The sequence below is a fragment of the Carcharhinus amblyrhynchos genome, chromosome 26 (genome assembly GCF_965287045.1).
Source record: "Carcharhinus amblyrhynchos chromosome 26, sCarAmb.v2.hapA, whole genome shotgun sequence".
NCBI classification, from domain to species: domain Eukaryota; kingdom Metazoa; phylum Chordata; class Chondrichthyes; order Carcharhiniformes; family Carcharhinidae; genus Carcharhinus; species Carcharhinus amblyrhynchos.
In genome coordinates, this window is record NC_137349.1 from 18911080 (window position 1) to 18929383 (window position 18304).

Sequence of the window (18304 nt, forward strand, 5' to 3'; positions counted from 1 at the left end):
GGCACTATTTGAAGAAAAGTGAACCATCTTCATGTGCAAATCCCTTTATCGCTTAGTATTTACTCCCTCTACACATTCCTACATTTCTCCAACCCTACAATCCTCCCCGCTCCACCTCAAGAAATTTGGTGTTCCTTCTGCACTTGGTCTCTTGATCCTTTGCCCTGGCCTTCAGCAAACCTAGGCCCTAAACCCTGGAATTATCTGCCTAAAACCCTTACATTCTCTACCTCTCTCTTGTCCATTAAAGCCCTCCTTAAAACCTAGCATTCATAATAGGAAAGAATGCCAAAATAAAACTCCCATCCTGCTTTGAGGCCAGTCACATTTTTGGCGCCAGGTGAGGAAATTTTGTCTGAAAAAAATCAAGATCCTCAAACTGATGTGTCCAGGGTTCACTGAACATTCCAAGAATCAACTTGTCAATCACTGTCCATTCCAAGAATCAACTCATCAATCACCAAATTATCAAAATAACCCACTGTCTGAAATAAAATTAGATTTAATTATGACTGCGGTGGGAAGGGTATAACATTGATGCAGTCCCACTCTTCACAGGTCATGGATTTGAATTTCTACCTCAGGATAATGAATGAAGCTTATTCCAAATTTAACTTCTTTACTGGCCCTCTTGGGTTCCCTACTATGGAAACATGACAGGTGGTCTTGAGGAGTGCCACAGCTGGAGACTTTCAACAGCGTTAAACAGTAACTTTTGTCCTCTAATTCATTGGCCCATGTTGACCCCCAAAAGGACCTTATCTTGACATGCGATGCTTCCCCTTACAGTGTTGGGGCATTACTGACACATTGCCAAAGAGATGGAATAGGGATGTATGATTATATTGATATGTCATGTTTAAGAGAATGTTTTAAAATTCAGCTTTTTTCTGCAGGTAGTGGCATGTCTGGAAGGAATACAACTCAGATCCTGGGAAAGCAGGATAATACTCATTTTAGCTATGTAGTGTTTCCTTAGGCCAGCTCTATGGTGTGCATTGATTCATCTTATGCCTTTTAGACAGAGGTGTAGGTTGGGTGAATTGGCCATGACAAATGCATGGAGATAAGGGGATAGGGCAGGGGATGGCTCAAGGTAAGTCGTTCTTTTGGAGGAGAGTCAGTGCAGTCTCAATGGGCCGAATGATCTCCTTCTGCACTGTAGGGGATTCTATGTTTTACCAGAAGGTCGGATGAGCACTTCCTGATGTTGGTTACATCCCACAAGAAAATACTCCGATAATTGTTTGATGTACTCTTTACAAAGTTCACCAAGTGAATCCTTGTTCAAATTAAATAGACATCTTTACTTTGACTCGAGTGATTGGTCCATCATTGTATGGGGTCATTGGTTGAAAGAGAGAAAATGGCCAAAATAGATAATAAACAACTTCACTTTAAAAGTGTTTAGAAATTTAGCACTAAATTAAAATGTAGGATATTTTATTTGATATTGAAACCTTCAGATTCGAAACATCCAAAGAAATACTTGGCAAAATTGACTGCCCCAAAATTTCTGGATCCAAAATAGAGTCATGGAGTTTTCCAGCATGGAAACAGGCCCTTTGGCCCAACTTGTCCATGCTCCCTTTTTTTTAAAACCCCTAAGCTTGTCCCAATTGCCCACATTTGGCCCATATCCCTCTATACTCATCTTATGCAAGTAACTTTGTTTTAAAAAAACAAAATTGTACCCGCCTCTACTACTACCTCTGGCAGCTTGTTCCAGACACTCACCACCCTCTGTGTGAAAAAATTGCCCCTCTGGACACTTTTGTATCTCTCCCTTCTCACCTTAAGCCTATGCCCTCTAGTTTTAGACTCCCCTACCTTTAGGAAAAGATACTGACTATCTTTGTGGAAATGCAGATTTCTTTTAGAAAAACACACGCGTAAGAAGTCTATTTTCATTTATATAAAAGCAAAATACTGCAGATGCAGGAAATCTGAAATAAAATCAGGAAATGCTGGAAAAGCTCAGTGAGTTAATTTCTCTTCACTGTTGCTGCTAGACCTGAATTTATCATGGAATCCCTACATTGTGGAAAGCAGCCATCCAGTCCGTTCAGCCTGCACCGACAACAATCCCATCCAGGCCCGATTCCCGAAATCCCACAGATTTACCCTGCTAATCCCCCTAACACTAAGGGACAATTAACCATGGCCAATCCTGCACATTTTTGGATTGTGGGAGGAAACCGAAGCATTCAAAGGAAACCTACGCAGAAAAGGGGAGATAGTGCAAACTCCACACAGTCACCCAAGGCTGGAATTAAACCCAGATCCCCAGGCACTATGAGGCAACAGTGTATTCCCAGCATTTTCTGATTTTACTTCGGATTTCTCCGCAGATGCTACGACGTGGAGATGTCGGTATTGGACAGGGATGGGCACAGTAAGAAGTCTCACAACATCAGGCTAAAGTCCAGCAGGTTCACCTGATGAAGGAGCAGCGGTCCGAAAGCTCAGGATTCCAGATAAACCTGTTGGACTTTAACTAGGTTGTTGTGAGATTTCTTACTGTGTCCACAGATGCTGCCAGAGCTGCTGAGTTTTCCTTTTGTGTGTCACGCAGGTCACAAAACTAACTCCCAGGTTTCAATCAATGTCATTCTATCTCCAGCCACAAAGATGATTCACTCCCTTTCCTGCCTGCAGCTGAGGTTAGGAACCTGGACATCAAAGGCTACATACACAGTTGGGACTTCAAACCTGTCCATGTGAACCATTGGGAATGCAGGAACGGGGGTAAGCTAAACCCATCAGCACACTAATCTGTTATTAGTTAATTAGACATGATGTGGATATGCCGGCGTTGGACTGGGGTGAACACAGTAAAAAGTCTGACAACACCAGGTTTCAGTCCAACTGATTTATTTGATAGTAAACTCACTAGCTTTCCGGTTAGCCCCTAGTTAATTAGGTCATGGCTGATCTGCACCATTATTCTATATTAGCAAAAACTTTGTGCCTGAAAATGTCAATTGACTCTTTGACTGGGTTCTAACACTGTTTGGAATTTGAGGTGTTGCTTATGAGGAACCACAGCCAAATATCTGTCAGCTAGTAAACATTACAGACATTATCAGGCATTTGGAACCCAACCAAAAATCTATCAGCTATTAAACTTCACAGACATTTTCTGTTCCTTTGAAGTTTCTGAGCTTTGCTGCTTTAGTGATTCCATTTAGTTTCGGTCCATGGCGAATTAGGAGCTAGTTTTGTGATGCCCAACACCTCCTCCCTTTTCCCCAGGTGAGAGCGGGTAGTCGAGCTCTCAGCAGCTCCAGCCTGTTTGGATGTGCTGTATTTCAGCGGCAGGCAGCCGGCGGAGGTCCCGCCCCGCTCCCTCGCTCATTGGGCTGCCGGAGAGAGGAGCCGCCCTTGATGCCAATCGGCCTTTCCGAGGCCTTGGGGGCCAAGCCTCGGAAGCTCATATGACCAGCTCCTCATTTATTAGCAGGAGCGGAGGCAGGTGAAACAAGACAGTGCTACAAGGAAGGACAATGTATCATTGTGAAATGTATGTAAACAGCCTGGGCTTCCTGTACGCACTGGTACAGCTTTAGAAACCTCTTCTTCCCCCCCTTTAAATGAAGGTTTGGATTGCTATTCGGGAGGGTTTCATTTCACACCCAGCTGGCTGAAGGAGCTGGTCAGTTTCAGAGGGAGCGCCGCAATTTCCTCTGTCACATTTTGCTTTAGTTTTTGGCTACATTTTAATGTTATGGCTGATGAGTCTTCCCTGCCTGTGTGTGTCCGCTTGTCCTACGCGGTGGGACACTTTCTCAATGACCTGTGTGCCTCCATGTGGTTCACCTACCTGCTGGTCTATTACCACTCGGTGCTGGCTATCAATAACTACAATGCGGGCGTGCTGCTGCTGATCGGGCAGATTGCGGACGGAATTTGCACCCCACTCATCGGCTACGAGTCTGACCGCACTCTCGGCTGCGGGAAATATGGCAAGAGAAAGACGTGGCATCTCATTGGTGAGTGTATTTGGTTTGAGAGCCGGGATCAGTTTAAATCCAATTTCACTTTTTTTTTCTATCTGTTTTTTTTTACGCAGAGAAAGTATTTGGTTTTTGTAGCAATCAAAGTGGCGGTTTAGTCTTTACATAATAACCTTCACACTTGAACATTGGATGTGATTTTTGTTTTAAGTGCTTGTGATAACACTTGTCACTATCTTCATGAGTTTGCTAATATTTTTAGAACTAATGCACCCAATGGTAGGTTTAGAAATAACTCATTCATTCTGTGTGGTTTATTTTATATAATGGTAGAATTTGAAGGTTCAAGGCCCTCTGCGTCGATACTGTTTCTTTAAACATTAAACACCAAGGTTGTATGTAGCTGGAGAGACGAGGAAGTGAATTAACTTAGGACTCGAAGCAATAAGTTGCATTTGTACAGCTTGCTTAGCTTTTAAGGTGCTGGATGTAATAAGACAAACATTAGCATAACTCTAATTGTGGACATACTGGGGGACATAGACTAACCTATTGGCCCGAAGAGATGTTTGAGAGACAGTGATAATGGGGAGGTGTTCCAGAAATCGGGGTCTAAGCAGCTGAAGACACATGTGCATTTCCCTGTCACCCCCAATCTCTGAGACAAGTCCAAGATTGGAGGAGTTACAGAGATAGGGAGTAGGTGAGGCCGTGAAAGGGTTTGAACACAATGAATGTTTTGATTATTAGCCCCAGTTTATGGAAGACTGGAGGCTGGGAGTGTAGTCAGTAATCTAGACAGGAATAAAAGGTATAGATAGATGTGTTTGGTAACAGACAACCTGAGGTAGGGTATATATACTTCCCCTCAACACTGAATGGGTGTGGTGCCGGAGGGGACCATTTGGCTCATCGTGTCTGCGTCAACAACTCATCCAGTTCCATTCTTCTCCCTGTGGCATAGTACCACACTTTTTCTTTTCAGATAGCTGTCTAATCCTGTTCCTGAATGACAAATGGGGTTAGCTTAGATGGGCATTCTGGTTGGCATGAACCAGTTTGGACTGAAGGGCCTATCTCTGTGCCATAGATTCTATGAATGCTTCAATTGAACCTGCTTCCTCCTCACTCAGGCATTGCATTCCAAACATTACCCACGCAGTGTGTGGAAAAAGGTTTCCTTAAGAATACTCTCCACTTGCCTGGATGAATGCAGCTCCAACAATACTTGAAGCTTGATGCTATCAAGGATAAAGCAGCCTGCTTGATTGCCAATTGGTACTGCTGCACCAGGGTCCTGGGTTCAATTCCAGTTTGAGTATCTGTCTGTGTGGATTTTGCATCTTGTCTGCATGGGTTTCCATCAGGTGCTCTGGTTTCTTCTTAGTCCAAAGATGTGTGGGTTAGGGTGATTGGCCACTGTAAATTGCCCCTTTGGCGTCAGGTAAATATGTGACGTTATGGGGATAGGGCCTGGATGGAATTGATGTCAACATAGGCTTGATGGGCTGAATGGTCACCTGCACTGTAGCGATTCTGTTTTACAATTGGCATCCCGTTCACAAACATTCGCTCCCTCCACCGCTGATACACAGTAGCAAGAATGTGTACCATCTTCAAAGTGTACTGCAGGAACTGGCCACGATTCCTTGGACAGCACCTTCCGAACCTGTGACTGACACCATCCAAAAGCAAAAGGGCAGAAAAATACATGGGAATGGTACCAGGTGGAAGTTGTCATCCAGGTCACAAACCACGCTGACTTGGAAATGTTTCACCATTCTTTCATTGTCACTGGGTCAAAATTGTGGCACTCCTGCCCTAACAGCACTGTGGGTGTACCCACCTTCATGAAGGTGTTTCATTTGAGGTTGGGTGATGAAAGCTGGCCTTGCCGACAATGCCCATAACTCAAGAATGAAAGAAAAAGTTGTCTGAGATAGAAGTAGAGGATATTTGTGGTGGAAAGGATGTGTTTGCAAACCCAATATTGCAGGTTGATTTACATTTAGGCCAGAGTGGCTGGGGGAATAGGGACTTTGGGTCTGGCCTGTGTTTTATTTTTGAGGGAATTGCTCAAAGTAGTGGCTGCGTAGGTACAAGTGGAATTGGGCAAGGACTGTCCCGCTTGTCAGGGTGTGGAGAATACCCCAGTCCACTTGTCAGGAACAAGGGGAGGAAATTTTAAAATATAGTATGTGGCAGAGAAGTTGAGGGAAGATAGCGACATCCTTAATGACTGCACTAAGAGTTTTAAGGAAATTTCAACACTTTCAGTAAAACCTAGATGGAATAGATGTGAGACATGTTTTCTGAGGGAGGAATTTTTTTGTTTTGTCTCCTTGGGTGAAAACCCTGGAATGTGGTGAGAATCAGACCTCCCTAATGCTATGCAGGGTTTCTTGTATCCTCCTGAGATAGCTGAATATATCATTTAACTGTAATATTCAGCCAAGATCAGTTTTTCATCACCAGAAACCCTTTATTGGAAACCAAGCGGAACTGTACCAATGGCTTGCAGCAAATTAGTTTGTAGGTTATTACTGCTGCCTCAGTCCAGGGATCCGGGTTCAATTCCAGCCTTGGGTCATTGTCGGTGTGGCATTTGCACATTCTCCCCATGTCTGTGTGGGCTTGCTCCAGTTTGCTCCCACACTACAAAGATATGTGGATTAGGTTAATTGTCTATGCTGGATTGACCCTAAAGTTGGGAGGATTAGCAGGGTAAATATATGGGATTGTGTGAATGAGGCCTGGGTGGGACTATCTTTAGTACAGACTCAATGGGCTGAATGGCCTCCTTCTGTATTGTCAGGATTCTGCACCCTGGGATCTATAACAACAGTCTCAGTTAAAGCAACTTAATCTTTCTTAATCTTTCGCTGCTCCCTTCCCATTGAATGAGCAGCAGTTCATCCAGTCAGGGTGTTCGTATTCCAACAAGCCTACAGGGGGATCTACTGATGATCCCCTAGTCCTTTGTGGCCATCGTTGTCATTCCTTTCTCCCTCCCGCCACCCCTTGGGTCTGGTTCCCCAAAGGATGAGTGAATATGCTCATAGTTCCTGGTGTAGTGATTGTCACATTTCTGGGAGGACTTGTCCAATTCAAGCTGAATTAAGTGTGACTGATGTACAACTCGGAACATCTGGCTATCTGTTAACTTTGTATACAGGTCTTCGATATGGGACACCTAATCAAGTTTGACCTGATTGTTGCCTTATTGTCCCCAGAAAAATGGTCCAATTTAAGAATGGGGACTGCAGGCACAGCCCATTCTACAGGTATCATGTAAACTCTTGGGTGTCTGAGTTTAGTGTCCTCTACCCCCCAGAGGGAGAATGGAATTGGTCTTGCTCTGAAATATCTGGGTGTGGCATTAGGGTCAGTGTAGATCTTGGCCAATCTCTCCTCGTTTGGATCTTACAATGAGTGTAAGACCAGCCAATTGTCGCCTGTAGATGACTGGGGCCATTGTGGGGCTTTTTTTATTTGTAAGGAGCACCTGTGTAAGTGGCTAGTCTGGCCTCAGTCTTCCAGCCTCGAGTGGGATGCCAATTTGGAGACAGTCGTATGTCTGTTCTCCAGTAATTGAGACACAGATGTGATCATTGTGTCCATCTTGAAGGGATGACCGTGTACCAGTAGTTTCATTATAGAGGCAGTGTTTGTAACGATGTGACTCAGTTGTAACGTTCCTGTCTCTGGAAGAGGAATTATCTTAGTACGATCAGGTACTGGCTTTGGCTCCTTCAATAGGGCAGCGCGTTATGTCTGTTCTTAAAGATTTTTTTGCCTTTGGCTGTGCCCTCTGACAGTGCTTGCAATCATCCTTTGGCATCCACACCTGTCTGGAATGTGTCCTCTAAACACTCTTGGGGTCATCACTGTTTTTCTTTCTTTTGTCTGCTGTTATTGGAGCACCACTTATTATGAGGTACCTTTTTTTTTAGCACCTGGTTTACAGAAGCAGTCTCCATTTTGAGGACATTATTGCATGGAGTGCACCCCCCCCCAAGCAGGAGGACATGGCTGCCTGATGCCCCCTGTAATTCCTGAACCCTCTTTGGCATTCTCTAATTTATCAAACTGTTTTACAAATCCAGATTGGATTGTCCCAACGGCTGCTTTTTGGCTAGTTTGGTTATTTATGTTGCATACCAATCTGTCTCAACATTTCATTTAGAAGCAGTTCTAATTTTCATAACTTGGTCAAGAACTTAAAGGTGTGTTCCCCCAGTCGAGCTGTATCTCTGGCGTATACACAGTAAAAAGTCTCTCAACGCCAGGTTAAGGTCCAACAGCTTTATTTGGTAGCAAAAGCCACTAGCTTTTGGAGCGCTGCTCCTTTGTCAGGTAAGTGGGAGTGCTGTTCACAAACAGGGCACATAAAGTCAAACTCCATTTACAAAATGATTGGAATGTGAATCTTTGCCTGTACAGGGTAATCAAGTCTTAAAGGTAATGTGAGTGGAGAGAGGGTTAAGCACAGATTAAAGAGATGTGTATTGTCTCCAGACAGGTCAGTTAGTGAGATTTTGCAAGCCCAGATAAGTCATAGGGGTTACAGATAATGTGACATGAACCGATGATCCCAGTTGAGGCCATCCTCATGTGCAGAACTTGGCTATCAGTTTCTGCTCAGCGACTCTGCGTTGTCATATGTTGTGAAGGCCACCTTGGAGAACACTTGCCTGAAGATCAGAGGCCAAATGTCTGTGACCACTGAAGTGTCCCCCGACAGGAAGAGAACAGTCTTGCCTGGTGATTGTTGAGTGGTGTTCATTTATCGGTTGTAGGATCAGCATGGTCTCCCCAGTGTGCCGTGCCTCAGGACACTCTTTCCTGCAGTGTATTAGGTAGACAACCTTGGCCGAGTTGCAAGTGTATGTACCTGGTGGATGATTTTATCGTGCGAGATGATGGCATCCATGTCAATGATCTGGCACATCTTGTAGAGGTTGCTTGGCAGGGTTGTGGGTTGTCAGAGCTCAAAGCTGACAACTGCCAGTTTCCAGATGCAATTTTACAACTCACCCGCTTCATCTGACCACAATGTCTTCACCTTCAACAATCAGTTCTTCTTCCAGACCCATGGAACAGCCATGGGGACAAAATTCACACCTCAAAATGCCAACATCTTCTTGCACAGGTTCGAACAAGATCTCTTCAACCGATGCTATACATTAATGACATTTCTTCCTTTTTGGCCTCATAGTCAACAATCACAAACCACTATATGATTCCACCATCAGACTCACCATGGACTACTGTCCAGAATTGGTTGCATTCTTGGACACACATCTCCAAGGATGGTCACCTCAGCACTTTACTGTACCACAAGCCCATGGATAATCTCTCAATGCTCCTTCTCCAGCTTCCACCCTTAACATGTTAAAGAAGCCATGCCCTCTGTGCACACAGGATCTGCTCAGATGAGGAGGATCACACAACCACCTCCAGACGCTGAAAGATGCCCTCATAAGAACAGGATATGGTGCTCGATTCATCGATTGACAGTTTTAATACATGCCACAGCAAAAAAACCACACCGACCTCCTCAGAAGACAAACACAGGACACAGCAGGCAGAGTACCCTTCATCCAGTACTTCCCTGGAATGGAAAAGCTACATCTTCTCCGGTGCCTCCAACATGTCATTAAAGATGAACATCTCACAAAGGCCATCCCAATGCCCCCACTTCTTGCCTTCAAACAACCGCACAAACTCAAACAGACCATTTGTCTGCAGCAAACTATCCAGCCTTCAGGAGAACAGTGACCATGACACACAACCCTGCCAAAGCAACCTCTTCAAGACGTACTGGATCATGACATGGATGCCATCACATCATGTGAGAACACCATCCACCAGGTACTTGGTACATACTCTTGCAACTTGGCCAACATTGTCTATCTGATACGCTGCAGGAAAGGATGTCCTGAGGCATGGTACATTGGGGAGACCGTGCAGACGCTATGACGATGGATGAATGAACATCGCTTGACAACCACCGGGCAAGAGTGTTCTCTTCCTGTTGGGGACACTTCAGTCACGGGCATTGCCTCTGATCTTTGGGTAAGCATTCTCCAAGGCAGCCTTCATGACACATGACAACGCAGAATCACTGAGCAGAGACTGATAGCCAAGTTTGCCACACGATGATGGCCTCAACCGGGGTCATGGGTTCATGTCACACTATTTGTAACCCCACAACTTGCCTGGACTTGCAAAATCTCACTAACTGCCCTGGCTGGAGACAATACACATTTCTTTAACCTGTGTTTAACCCCCTCTCCACTCATTTGTCTGTACGTTTTTAAGACTTCACCTGTAAAAGACTTTCATTCTAACCATTATTTTGTAAATTGAGTTTGTGTCTTTATATGTCCTATCTGTGAACAGAAATCCCACTTACCTGATGAAGGAGCAGTGCTCAAAGGTAGTGACTTTTGCTACCAAATAAACCAGTTGGACCTTAACCTGGTGGTGTGAGACTTCTTACTGTGTTTACCCCAGTCCAATGCCAGCATCTCCACATGACTACCATTTGTCGTTGGAATATAACAGGGTTTTGGGTTACCATGGTTTTTCACCAGGTCTACTGGCTCATTAAGTTTTCAAAATACGTCAGACTTTTTAATAATGCTGAAGGTCAGGATCCTGCACACAATCAAGTATTGTTTTTCATCTCCCTTGTTAACACAAGATGTAGTGCATGCGCTCTGTACATTTGGACTCAGTTGTCCCCATTGGCATCATGGGGTTCGAGTCTCTCAAAAATGAGGCATAATTGCTTTTCTTTACCAGAGACTTACAGAGGCTGTCTGGAAAAGGGAATCTTTTTTTCTTTATTCTTATCACCAATGTAGTAACTCATCTAGTTTCCCGACATCAGAAACCCTTTATTGGAAACAAAAGAGCCGTACCTTGGTAACAAAAGTTTTTAGGGGGTGCAAGAACAGACATCCCAAGATTGGGAGGTGGGTGGGTGGATGCTGTGTATAGGCACAAACCATTGAAGGTGGCACAGCAACTTGAGAGCAAGTAAAAGTAAGGAAGCCATGATTTTAAAATAAAAAATCTGGCTAAGCCTAAACTGGGACAAATGTGTTCTGAGTCTGGGCATTGTGCTTCAGGAAGGATGTGAAGATGTTGCCAAGGATAGAGAAAAGATTTTCCTTGAATTATTCCAGGGGTGAGAAACTTCAATTATGTGGATAGATTGGAGAAGTTGGGTTATTGTGTTTGACACAGGAATTCATTGTGGGGTTTGGGCAACGTAGTTGAGGCAAAACCCTTTTTTCTTTGCAGATGGGTTGAGAGCTGGATGGCAACAAAGTAAGTGATTCATTTGCCAAGCTGTGAGCGGCGAGTGTTTGATCTGAAGTGCGTGGCTTGATGGGGTGAAGGAGGTAGATTTTAGTTGTGACTTTCAAAAAGAAATTGGATAATTCCTTGAAGGAAAATATTTTTGGGCTGTGTGGAAATGGTGATGGTGGACAGCTGGATTATTCTTGCAGAGAGCTGCTGCATTCAACAGGCCAAATAGCTGTCTCCTGTACAGTAATTATTCCAGGGTTCTAAAGCAATGTACCTCTTCAACAGCTATGTTTTGTCCTCTTGCACCTTTTTTTTGTCTTTCATTTGTCCATGTATACTTTTGCTTTCGTTTTGAAGGGAATGTGAACTTTTCGTCTAATTATATGGACTGACCTAGTTAATATTGTAGCTGATTTTTGCAAGAACTTGAAAGAATTTTGTATGGATATTTGAAGAGTGTAAATACACGAAAAGCAGTGGTGTAAAAGGTTGGGTCATCAGGAATAAAAAGACAAAGTTGCCATGGCAGAGAACGTTCAATTGGCTAAATTGATTCCTGCCTTGGGGCTTCTGAGGTTTAGAAATATTTGACAGCATCCTTAGTCCCCGATTAAACATTGTGCAGATGTTAACTAATACACTTAAACAGGAGCAAGAGGAGGCCACTTGGTCTTTATGATCATGACTGATCATCCAACTCGATGGTGGTGAGAGAGATTGAATATAATGAATGGCAGAACAAGCCTCAACTACTTTTCTGTGGTAACGAATTCCATTGTCCTGTTAGGTTTTTTAATAGGTTTCTATAAGATTTCCCCCCACCCCACCCCCCAACCATTCTTCTGAGCTCCAGCAAGTACAATTTGAACAACTTGCTGCTCATACATCAGTCCCTCCATCCCAGGAATCACTCTGGTAAACCTTTCTCTGCATTCCCTCCTAGAGCAAGGACATCCTTCCTCCAATAAGGAGGCCAAAACTGCACGCACTATTCCAAGTGTGACCTCACCAAAGTCCTTTAAAGTTGCATTAAGACATTGCTGTACTCGAATCCTCCTATTATGAAGGCCAACACAGCATTTGCCTTTTGTTACTGCATGCTTGCCTTCAGTGACTGGAGTATGAGTACACACACAGTTCATTTAACTGTACGCTTGGAAGGAACAGTTTGTTCAGGAGTGTATTTTTGACCAGTGGTGCAACACGTTTTTGTCCTAAATAGAACAACGTCACTAGAGTGAAGTTCAGGATCCAGGTCTGTCTTGAGTATTTTCTTAAAGCTACCAGATGGCAGCATGGCCAAGGAGGAAGATTGGGACAATGCATCCCTCTGCCATTTTTTTTTTGCCCCCTTTATTCAGTAGCACAGATGGGAGAGCAGGGCAAGAATGGTGCAAAGGGAGAACTAAAATACAATGTGAAAGTAACAATTTCAGATGATTGGAATCCTAAGTCCTGATCTTTTGCGTCAAACCAAGTAAACAAACTTAAATGGCAATTGATTCCAAATGTCACAAATGATATGATTGGTTTCAGGTCTGCTTTTGATTTCTAATTAGTCTAAAAATAGACCGCCTACATCTGTTCCTGTTTCGTCTGATTTTGGGCCATAGTCTTAGGTTCAGCTTTATCGGTCACTCGTAAAAGGTGATTTTTTTTTTTGTGTAGGTGGGTTTATTTGTCTGATGCCTGTTTTTGGCTGGATCTGATTGCTTGTATAAATTTCCAGGTCTTGTGGCATTTTTATTCTAATCTTTAAATTTCCACAGACTACACGTTTCCTTCTGTTTTCCTGTTAATTCTGACCACAAGAAGTAAACAAGTGGGATGTTGAGCAGCTTGCCATTTAGGCACAGGCCTATTTTTCTCTCTCTCTCTCTCTCTCTCTTTTTGAGGATTTTGAGGTTGTTGCTTAACGTGTTTGGCCAGATCAAGCACACATTATCCTTTGGCCATCAGGTTCTGAGGGGAAACGTGAACCCAGAGCTCCTGACTCTGACAGGGATGGCACCCACTGCACAACAACATGGTGTAGAGATGCTGGGGTTGGACTGGGGTAAACACAGTAAGAAGTCTCAACACCAGGTCAGAGTCCAACCAGTTTTTGATAGTAGTCTTACAAGCTTTTGGAAATGGTGTTCCTTCATCAGGTATGTGGACAGTTCCACACCTTCCTTCCACACACCTGACAAAGGAACACGATTTCCGAAAGCTTGTAAGATTACTATCAAATAAACTAGTTGGACTCTAACCACAACATCCACGCAGCCTTTTCAAATTCACTTTTTTGTTTCATAACACAGCTTTTTTTTTTAAAGATCATGAAGGAAATCTAGAAATGTTACTTTGGGAAAATAAAAACCTTTTATTACTTCTCTAGTACTGCCCTAAACAATTTTTAATCTGCTCTGTATTATGTTCTCTCAATGCTGAATAATAAACCATGTGGAGGTGCTGGCACTGGACTGGGGTAAACAGTAAGAGGTCACAACACCAGGTTAAAGTCCAATAGGTTTATTTGGAATCATGAGCTTTCAGGACACTGCTCCATCAGGTGGTGATCACCCATCTGAAGGAGGAGCAGTGCTCTGAAAGCTCATGATTCCAAATAAACCTGTTGGACTTTAACCTGTTATTAAGAGACTTCTTACTGAATAATAAGGATGGAGGTTTTATTAAAATTTGCTCAAGTTTTTTATTGTGACTGTGTTTACTGTAGAGGCTGGGTCTCTATGTTCAAGATGGGGAGATGCTTTTCTCCCCCCAATCAGTAAGGGAATTGACGATTTTTTTCTAAGCTTATTGTCACAAGTAGGCTTATAAACACTGCAATGAAATTACTGTGGAAAATCCTCTGCCACCTGTTTGGGTATGCTGAAGGAGAATTTAGCATGGCCAACACGCCTAACCAGTATGTCTGTTGGACTGTGGGAGGAAACCCATGCAGACTCCACACTGACCCAAGCTGGGAATTGAACCTGGCGCTGTGAGGCAGCAGTGCCAACCACTGTCACTGATATGGGAAATAAGGCGGGAAAGTGAAATTGAAGATTATCTTTATCAAATGTCTCATGGGCTGTATGTTGGCCACTGCTGCACTATGGCATATTTTCAGTTCTATTATAACAAATCCTAGCAGCTCACACACTGATACCTGAGACATTTTGCTATTCCCTCTTTAATATAAAGACGAATACAATCTACTGTTTTCTCTTGCACAATATGGTTTGCTGACAACCACGGAAATTTGTGGTTTTAACTTGCAGTGTTTTCTAACCTTGCTGCCATTACCAAGAGCCACAAAATCTTCTCACTTCTAAACAAATCGCATTAAAATTTAAGACTGTTTTGCTTTGAATGGAATGTTCGCATTCCTGGATAAATGATTAAAAAGGGTTATTTATTTATTGAGGAAACTTTTCTATAATCCAGTGCAGAAAGGCTCCTTTGATATTCTACTCGCTCGCACGGCCAAGTATACTTGCTGACCTTGTTTCAATCTCCAGCTACACTTGCAGATTTACTGCTGTGAAGCTTGCTATTGTTTTGTTTTTCTTTTTTTAAAAAAGAAACCTTTCATTCCATGAATGTTCTGGAAGGTTCCTCTTGGATTAGTGCCGTGTTCTCAGGTGACTGTTTCATCTCCAGACCAATTGCGTTTTATCCCTCTCCCCCACCACCCCCAAGCCAACTTCAACTGCTAGGCTGCAGCAACTAGCTGGCAATGTTAGTGACCTATTAATCCAGAGACCTAGTCCACTCTGAAGACAAGTTTCAAGTTCCACCATTGGCAGAATTTAGTGAATTCGGTCTCATTATTGGTAACTGGATTGTTGTAAGAACTTATCTGGTTCGATGTCCATGAAGATAGGATATCTGCCTTCATTGGCTAACTTGGTCTAAACGTGACTTCAGATCCATAGCAATGTAGTTGACTCTCGCCTGACCTTGAGAATGGCCAACTTGATGTCTAAAATGGCTGAGCAAGCCATTGTTTTTCAATTGCTTTTTGGGGGGGAAGAGAAAGAGGGAAAGGAAGTGCTCTGTTGACATAGGCTGTGGGCTCAGCCTCCCTGTCAGTTGGAATGGGTAATGTAATGCTCATGTTCCAAGACTGAATAACGTACATCTTTAACTTAAAAAAAAATCCCCAGTTTGTCATCTTTTGTGTGGAAATATTATACACACTGTCCAGTGGGTTCTGGAAAATTACCTGGGGATTTCCTGCAATGTCTAGAACTCTGGCTATTTGAGTACAATTTGAAATAGATCTCAAGGTCATCACTTTTTTTGAGTTTCGCATGCTGATGTAATCCTGGAACCATTTGACAGCTTCTTGAGTGAATCATGGTGTAACCTCAGACATGATCCTGAAACGGATAAGCAGTCAGCCCTTGTCTTGGGCATATTTGAGGGTGAGAGAGAGAGATGTTGAAACTTAGCAGAGTTGTTCAAATAGCCAAGGAGCCAGGTGATGTGAATTACTTTTTGTTCTCTGTCCAGATGGGCAAGATTAAAATGTATAAAATTGCATACATCCTGTTGGCAATGCAAAAGTTGCTTTTTCAGTTCAGATTGTCATTTGCAGTTTTATCTTCCCCAGTCATCTTTTACCTCCCTGTTTTGGTCTCGTTTAAGATGATTTTCTTGGCACTGTGTTTCCTATTTATAACTGTCAAGCTGACATTTCAAAAATGTCCCCAGCTGTCTGTATTGAACATCGCTGCGCATGGTCTATATACTGACTTTTCTGAAAATGGGGATATTGAAGCTATTTGTAAACAATATGATAAATTATTGGTAATGGAATGCACAATGCAGTTCTCAGATTTCTAACATTGGGGAAAACTCTGGGATCTGTGGCAGTTTCAAATGTCAAAAGAACTTTTTACAAAGTAGCAATTACCTGCAATGTATGCTCTTTTTATTTAAAATGGGAAAAGTAACAGTCTCAGCGTATGGTTTATCTAATTCTGGGTGTCTTTGTGGGTGTTAAGATTGTCCATGGTCTGGATATACAGAGACCGGCGGCTTGGCTGGTGAAAACTTATTGAATGTTGTATGAACTAAGCATAATTGAGGTTTAACACAAGGCACTACATCGAAGAATCTCTCGGCATGCTCAGGCAGTTGATTTTACAAACTAGACTGTTTGTTTATACGTGTAGTTTTCAGGCATTATAGAAATAATTCTGTCGTCTTTTTAAAAAAAATGGTTTTATTGCCCAGGACTTGAGTCACCACCTGTTTGGCACAGTAAAAAGTTTCAAGTTACTTTTTTTTTTGTAGGAATATTGTCAAGCTGAATTTTCACTAAGCTTGCAAAGGAGATATTATGAAAGGTAACCCAAAAAGCTTGACCAGAGTTGGCTTTTCAGGACTGCCTTGGCCATAGAGGCAGAGAAGTTTGGGGAGAACAATTTTGTTGCTTGAGGCCAAGCAACAGATCAATTGCCAGAGATGAAACTAAGCACCTACACTCTCCTTTATGGGTTAAAGTTGGAGCAGTGTAAAAGGAGGGCCTTGGGGCTGGAGGAAGTTACAGATGAAGGGGAATTTTGAGTGGTCATGGAAGGAGGATATTGTGCTGTCGTCAGAACCCTTTGGATGTTTAGTTGTCATCGCTTGGCAGATTTTGGTTTCCATGGGACTCTCCAGTGGAACACTGATGGAATGTTGTCTTAAAATTGAGCCTTTCTTGTTTTTTGTTTTTGGAGTTGTTCAAACTTTCTTGGCTGCTGATCAAAACTCAAACATGCAGAACTCCATTACTACTTTGTGTTCCTTTAACCTGAATATGTGGCAGCAATGGTGTCATCTTATGGAAGTTGTAGCTAATCCAGGGATTTGCAATTGTTTTTGCTTTTGAGCTTTCTTGCTCCATCACTCTTTATTTTTCTCTCAAAATATTTCTGTTTAAAAAACATTTTTATTTAATATGAAACTTGCTGAATAACAATTCTATTGAGATTACAGTATCTTTTTAAGCATAACTACATGTTGTCAGTATTCATCCTAACTTGGTACAATGTTTTCATCTACTGTTGCTGTACTAAATGAGGCCCAAAACTATCAGAAGAAAAGTACTAATTAACAGCATTGATTGGCCCATTCACGCCCAGAGTATCAACTGCATTGAAAGCTTAAATCCTTTCACACATGCTTGGTTTCATTGGTAGCACTATTGAATGATGTTGAGATGCTGGCGTTGGACTGGGGTAAACATAGGAAGTCTCAACACCAGGTTAAAGTCCAACCAGTTTATTTGGTAGTCAAATACTAGTTGGACTCTAACCTGGTGTTGTTAGACTTCTTACAGAATATTGAATGCAGGAGTTGGGACGTCTTGTTGAAGATATACAAAATATTGTTATGGCTATGTACAACTCTGGTCACCCTATTTATAGAAAGGATATTGTTGAATTAAAGAGTGCAGAAAAGATTTACTAGGATGCTACCGAGACTTGATGGCTTGAGTTAAGGAGAGGCTGGATGGACTGGGACTTCTTCCTTTCTCTGGAACATAGGAGGCTGAAAGGTGATCTTACGGAGGTCTGTAAAATAATGAGGGCTGTAGATAAGGTAGATAGTCAACATCTTTTCTAAAGCCTAAAGGGTATATTTTAAGGAGAGATTAAGGTGTCCAGAGGGTGATGAGTGTCTGGAACAAGCTGCCAGAGGTAGTAAGAGGTGGGTACAATTGTCTTTTTAAAAAGCATTTACAGTTATGTGGGTAGGATGGGAATAGAGAGAGAGATGGGCCAAATGCAGGCAATTGGGACTAGCTTAAAGGCTTTTCTTTTAAAAAAAAAAGCAGCACGGACAAGTTGGGCCAAAGGGTCTGTTTCCATGCTGTAAACCACTGATTCTCATCAATAACTGGCTGCCTTGTGCCACCAAGAAACTTTGGTTTGTGGGGGAGGGAGGGGAAGCATTGGGAAAGAATGGCTATAAATTGAATTACACAATCATAAATTTTTTTTATTCACTAGTGTCGCATGTAGGCTTACATCAACACTAACACT

At 42.7% G+C, this 18304-nt stretch overlaps 1 protein-coding gene across 3 annotated transcripts in view; it reads left to right on the forward strand.

Moving 5' to 3' along the window:
• Positions 1–3385: 3385 nt before the first annotated feature.
• mfsd12a (major facilitator superfamily domain containing 12a) overlaps positions 3386–18304 on the forward strand; it is a 61295-nt gene continuing 46376 nt past the window's right edge. For 2 of the 3 annotated variants that reach the window (XM_080212733.1, XM_080212734.1), the window contains exon 1: positions 3387–3992. In XM_080212733.1, coding sequence (XP_080068859.1) covers positions 3728–3992 — 265 coding nt within the window. In that variant the 5' untranslated portion in view covers positions 3387–3727. Of the gene's footprint in view, positions 3993–18304 lie in introns of all 3 variants that reach the window. The other variant, XM_080212735.1, reaches the window with a different exon arrangement.